The sequence below is a fragment of the Ambystoma mexicanum genome, chromosome 14 (assembly GCF_040938575.1).
Source record: "Ambystoma mexicanum isolate Mex_15411 chromosome 14, UKY_AmexF1_1, whole genome shotgun sequence".
NCBI classification, from domain to species: domain Eukaryota; kingdom Metazoa; phylum Chordata; class Amphibia; order Caudata; family Ambystomatidae; genus Ambystoma; species Ambystoma mexicanum.
Genome location: NC_090940.1, coordinates 153,523,619 through 153,530,272, shown reverse-complemented (window position 1 = coordinate 153,530,272; position 6,654 = coordinate 153,523,619). Strand labels below are relative to the sequence as shown.

At 45.6% G+C, this 6,654-nt stretch overlaps 1 protein-coding gene across 1 annotated transcript in view; it reads left to right on the top strand.

Moving 5' to 3' along the window:
• Positions 1-2,011: 2,011 nt before the first annotated feature.
• LOC138527517 (acyl-coenzyme A thioesterase 5-like) overlaps positions 2,012-6,654 on the top strand; it is a 28,969-nt gene continuing 24,326 nt past the window's right edge. The window contains exon 1 of the mRNA XM_069638769.1: positions 2,012-2,653. Coding sequence (XP_069494870.1) covers positions 2,107-2,653 — 547 coding nt within the window. The 5' untranslated portion in view covers positions 2,012-2,106. The remainder of the gene's footprint in view (positions 2,654-6,654) is intronic.

Below are 6,654 nucleotides of genomic sequence, written 5' to 3'. Positions count from 1 at the left end.
AGCTTCAAGGCTCTCCAATTTGACTGAAATAGAGGTTAGTCCTCTTCTGGTGTGCAGCTTCAGTTTAACTATTTAGTGATCGCTTCTTTGCAGTTTAGAGTCTTGCTAAGACTTGGAATTGGATGTCACTATGATGGTAGCGATTGGATGTAAAATACATTTTTTCTCCTTGCCAGGTTTGGCCTCTTAAGGATCAGGTTTGTAAATATCTGCTTCTTGTCATGGTTGCAGAGTTCTTCTTCAAGTGTTCGGAAGGTCTGACGGTCTCCGGTTGGCGGTTTGACAGGTTTAGCTTCTCAGGGGGGCCCCTCTCTTCCATTCTGCTTCGGCCTCCAGAGGACATCCCTCCTTAATATACACATATGTCTGAAGACAATTGTGGGTTAAGTCTATGGCTTTTCAGCTCTGCTCAGGATGGGTCATCCTGTTACAAATTTATAAAATGATTTTTACTCCCATTTTATCTTTTTGAAGATTTGTCTTTCCCTCTTGGTTCCCCAGTGTAGTTATGTGACATGCCCTGATCCTAATGCAATATCTTCCTTTAATGCATGGGATGGAACCTAAAAGACTTTCCCCCTTTGGGGTACTTTTTCTTTATCTCCAGGAGAGCTCTGTGCTTATTTTCTTTGGTTTGCTTTCTAGGATCCCAAAGATGATATTAATTTAAATGTTTTAAATGTTTTATTGAACAACAGAGGCGTTTTTTACAGAGGAGTTTTTGTCCTATCCTATTAGTAGGAAAACTTTGTTTAAGGGTTTTTTCCCCTCTTTAACCAGTTGGTTTTGGCGGCCTGTAAGGTTCACTGGAATTGGCACAATTTCCTGTTTTCTTGCATTTGACGATGCCTTATAAGACAGTTTTCGGGCAAACTAGTCTTGGTCAATTCTCTTGCGATCAGCTGATTGATTTCATGAAAGCATAAAAATGTTTTTTCCTTTCCTATTATTTTATTATATTTTATTATATTGGCTCTATTGTATGGATCATGTTGTACTAATAAGATGCAAGGGCTTTGAACTTGCATAATATGAGCCTCCTGTCTTGTCATAGAATAGCTAATCCCCCACACTAACGTGAGATGGGGGTTTAGATTCTATTAAAGACAAGGAGGCGATTATTATCCCACCCACCCACCCTGGATATGATGTGATATGACAATTGTGACACGCATGTACACAGGTGGTTCAAGAGAGAACATTCTTTGGTTTGTTGTTTTTCCCAACCACCCACCCTTCTTGTTTGTTGTTCTTACAGCCACGAGTTGAGGTTCTCATCAGGAGTGTGGCTCGCAGTAACAAGTTGTGGAGTGCGTGATTTTGGATGAGAAGTCCTATCCAGAAGAACTTCGGCATAGATTCAGGCTGCGAGAAGGTGGAGATCTCCAGTTTCGTTGGATTCTTTCTCCGCGCTACGCAGTTCAACCGTTTCATTGGACTTCTGGTGCAAGACAGCTGCAGAAAGTGGGGTTAGAGTAATGGACATATATAGAAGAGGGTCCCTGCTCATTGGTCCCCTGCAGGGCATGACCTGTCCTCCATGATGGATTGGGGAGTTCCCCATACATTGACATTGAACTCTAGTTGTGTTGTGGAAACTTTTTTTTGTTTGTAAAAGTATTTTCTTTGCTGCTGTGGTTTCAGAGTAAAGATTGTAATGCATAATAATCGCCTCCTTGTCTTTAATAGAATCTAAACCCCCATCTCACGTTAGTGTGGGGGATTAGCTATTCCTTGTTAGAATTCTGAGTCTGTATTTTATAAGGTTTATTATATTTAATATTGTATGTAGTTAACTACAGAATCATCAATTATCATATTTACTATGATGTATTTCACTTTTCATTCAACGTGCTGTAATGTCTACTTAATTATTCTTAACTTTCAATAAAAAAAAAAAAAAAAATCAATTCTGAGTCTGTCTCAAACACAACAGATGTCTCTTTTCGATGCCCATGGCCGAGCAAACTGCCGAATTTTTATCTGAACTCTGTTCGGGGTGTTGGCAACCAGTCCCTTTTCTATGTTTAGTCGGGCAAGCAGCACTGCCTGATGCTTGCGCAATAATGTAGCAGACTCGGTGCAGCCGAGTCCCCTGCTGGAAGCATGCTACGTGTGGTTGCTGTCAGGGCCTGGGGTCTCTGCTCCAGGCCCCCGGGGCTGTGCACCCTGAGGTCCGCAGCTAGTATAGCTGTGCATTTCCCCCGGCCATGCTTGGCAGATCAGCCTCTGGGGATCAAAGTTCTGGGGCTGGACCCTTTACAAGAGGTGACTCTCAGGGCTCTGGTGGAGAGTGAGCACGGCTCCCTCTTCGATTCCTGTGCTCACTACCGGGCCGATGGACAGGGAAATATCGACCTGGACACGGCGCCCTCCACAGGGGGGCATTACACAGGAGTTATGCCCATGGGGCTGCTCTGGAGCCTCACTCCAGCTGCCCTGGAGCACCCTTATGATAGGCTGGAGAAAAAGGACGTGGTGAAGACCCCGATGAGGGTGGAGCTCCTGGTCCACAAGGGGCACAGTCAGCCCAAAGAGCTCCCCGGGCTCGTACTGGCAAAGGAGAAGGTGGATCGCTGGTTTGCTGCCCCAGGAGTGCAGAGAATTAGACTGAGAGAGGGCGATGTGAGAGGAAGCCTTTTCTTGCCTCCAGGTAACTGAAATGACTCCCGAAACAGTTTGACTATCAATCGTGTCCCTAAAATGTATTGATTCCTTGATGTCAAGTGCTATCATGTGCGTTGAAGGCGGCTCTTGTATTTATTTGCATTGTGGTGTCTGTAGTTTAGCATCTCCACATTGTACACATTGTAAATACTGGACTACAAATACCAGGGTGCAGTAATAAACAACTGAATAGATGACATGCTTACGGCTGACATCCTTTGACGTGAGGGATGTTAGCACTCAAGATAATATGTTCATTTCTTTTTTTTGTTTTCTTTTTCCTCTTCATTATTAAGTTTATTGAAATTTACATAAAAACATACAGAGCATTAGATTCATCAACGCTATAAATATAGAATTCATCACAAGTTATCTTTCCACATACCACCATCCCCTACCCTACATAACATAAATCAATCTAAAATATCATTACAACTCATCCAAAAATCTACCCCACATGTCATCAAACAATTTCATTTTTTTGTTTCCGCTGAGAATAACCTTCTCAATTCTGGAAACCTGTCTTAAGTCCTCAATCCACTCTGAAAAGGTCGGTCTCTCATCATATGTTAATTTCGAGAGTCTCAGTCACACAAAGGCTTATTGCCATGTACAACTTGAGATTTCTGTACAAAGACTGGTTATTTAACCCCCATCAAAACGTATGGTGTTTGAGCAGTAGTTGTTAGAGTTGCTTTTTTCTCAATTGTGTAGAGCCAGCCAAACTATTGTCTAAATCTATACCATCTAGTTGGAGTACTAACGTAACAGGTGCTGAAGCAAGGTCAAGGCTGAATAGGCTATAATGGTAAATAGGTGGTAACACAGAGACTCAAAAGAAAAAACAAGCTGTGAAAAGATGAAAAAAATAAGCATAGGCCCACAGAGAGCAGAGCAGGAGCATGTGTAGCAGACTAACTGTGTAAGCCAGGAGCAGCCACTGACAAGTGAAAAAAGTGGCGGGCAAGGTGACCAAAGTACCACTGCGGATGGCATCCGTGTATGTCAGAAGCAGCCGCCCATGTTGGGCAAGAGGCTGAGAATAGGGGAGGGAGAAACGGCAGCCAAAACAGACTGGCATGGTGGCCACATATGTTAAGAGCGACTGCCGGCACTACGGAGTTCGGGGGATACGGAGGTAGTGGCCCCTTATAAGGCGGCACACCGGGTATGTCAGATAGTCCAGGGCCATAGACCCGTTCGTACATGAGGGATCTAGGGGCATCTGACATCCCTCTGATCCGAAACTAACCAACTCTTCTCTAAATTATCCTACCACCTTGTTAAGACGGATTTCTGAACTCTGTCCTGGCGGCGCAGAAGTTCAGAAGGCCAACCTAATTACTTGGAACAGGGTAACTTCTGGACAAGCCAGACCAATCAGGGTAGCGATCGCGGCGGTCAAGACTAGGTCTCAAGAGGGGTGAGGGTGACTGAAAGCCCGCAATGAGCACACAAAGCAAGGACACTTACAAACTACTCCAAACAGGTGTTATATTAAAAATATAAACACATTTATTCCAAGGCCTTTAAAACAATGACCGTAGCGAGAAATCACAATACAACTCTAGTAAACCAACACATACCATACCAATACAATATATATACCAATACAAAACAAGTCTCAAGCGTTAGATGCACAAAATGTGTAGTCCACCTAGAAGGGAAGGAAAACAGGCAGTGCGAAATAATGCTTAGACCCAGTCCGCCTTCAGAGGCACCTAACTAAAAGGAAGTCCGAGCCCTACGAAGAGTGGAGCCTTGTGCTCAAAAGTACCTGCACACGCTGGTGCCAACGGGCAAAAAGGGAAGTCTTTTCGAGGGAATCAGGCAGTTCAGTTTAATGCACAAATGAAGAAGAACAGAGTTCCGCGACTCAAGCGCAGCCTCCACTGTGGGCAGAAGCAGAGCGCGAGTACGGAAAGGCGTGCTGTTTTGACACAGCGGGGAAAAGCTATGGGCTCCTAGCTATGCTACTCACCGGTCCCCGATGCAAGCAGACCCAGGCTTCTCCGCGTCAGTTTCAGTCGCTGGCAGGTTCAGGAGAGCAGGGGACGTCTCGTCGTCGTGGAGATTCTGCAGCAGCAGAGTTGAGTTAAAGATGTCCCAAACGAAGTGAACCCGCACAGATTGTTACCACAGCAGGGCAACGGAGCGGCCGTGTGTGTATCAGTCAAATGTACACTACTCACTTCAGACCTGGGAACGCCAAGTGTACGAATCGTGTGAGAGTGACAAGGACTAGAAATACTACACAACCTGGCGGCGGTTACAGAGCAAGACTCATGTGTAGGCTGGTCAGTCTGCTGGACGGCCCAGAGACACTTTCCGAAGGCTTACGAACAGGAGATGGTGAAGATGCCGAGAATAGCTGTTCCCGCTATTCCAAGGGTCGAAGTACCAGTACAGGCCTTCTGGTTCGATCAGAGGTAAAAAGGGTTTCACAAGGCGACAGCAGTGCAGAGGAGCAGTCCTTCAGCGGGTCACAAGCGATTCCTCGGTTCAGCCTCGTGGTTGCAGAATACTTGGCTCCTGTATTCCTTCGTTCGTGAGAACTCGGGAGATCGACATGGTAGTGGCGTTTCCAGCCCCCTCTTATCCACGGTTCCCTTCGCGCCAAAACGGAGGGGACCCAATGGGAGATCTGCTCATCAACACTCACACCATACGTGGACCTATCACGGACCACGGTGGTCCCAGTCATTCACACCACCCTAGACTCTCTGGCACCCAGGATGTGTATTGGGACCAGACACCCCAGCCCACATCCTGGAGGCACACACAAGGCCTGTAGAAGCCTGCGAAAGCATCTGTGTTTCGCGGGAAAGTACATGCACAAATAAGGAAGGCCCCGGGTCGGCTCGACCTGGGGAAGGTGAAGGGAGCAAGACGGTCAGCGGACAGGACAAAGGAGCCTTGTGGTCTGGTCATTTTGGGAGCCAGGCTACCATTTTGGGCTAAGCGCTAGAAACGTGCTTAAAACGCCAAAAGGAGCTCAAAACACAAGAAACGATCGCTGCCACCATTCCCGTCCGTGATTCACTTGCACCGATCAGTTACAATCCAAAAAGAGTATCTAGGGTCTGTAGAAGACTAGAGACCCAAGAGAGCAGTAACTTAGCTTACAGTGCCCTCTTGTGTCATGTTGCACGAAAGCCGCAACATGATAAAGAAACTACGGAAAACAGCGTTTCCCGGTACTGACTGTCTTAAGGGCATGTCAGTTTCCCTGTAAGAATGGAGCGAAAGCCCAGAGGAGTGCAGCAGAAGGCTGCACTTCTCTGGCAAAGTCTAGATCATGGTGAAAAACAACAGCAAAAAGTTTAGGGGTTGCCACATGGAAGGAAAATTACCCACAATTACGAAATCTTTCCTAACACACCTTACACTACACACACAAATCCTCCATACATGGCCACCACAGACCTATGTGTTGCCACATCAGCATTGATTAAGCTGCGACTAAGCTCTCCTAATTAGATATATATTTATTTTTTTCCACCAAATCCGCAGAAAGCAGAACGGCACTCTAGTACTTCTGACATGCACATATCAATCCCACCGATTTTAAAATAGTCTCTCCAGCTGTCCCTCATCAACCAGCCCCCTTTTCCTAAAGAGCAACGTGCAGCACGCCCAACAATAATGGCAGAAGGGTGCTATATAGGGCCACTTTACATTAGAAGTATGCAAGTTACGTGATTAAAAATGATGATAATTTAGGAGGCCTGCTCATCTGCAATTCTGATCACAATTACTGTGAAGTATGAGAAACACAACAGATTACCCTGTATCTACAATTCTCGCAGGATGTATGTGCTTTGTAAACGGAGCTTGTGCACTACCATCCTTACCCTGAGCAGAAAGAAACATTATCTATGGCCTGACTGATGTTGCAGCTATTTTATACTTGCAACCCAATCCTGAGGCTGCTTCAAAATCAAAAGCATTATAATGTTGGGTGAGCACCAAGCCCACTGAGTTTTA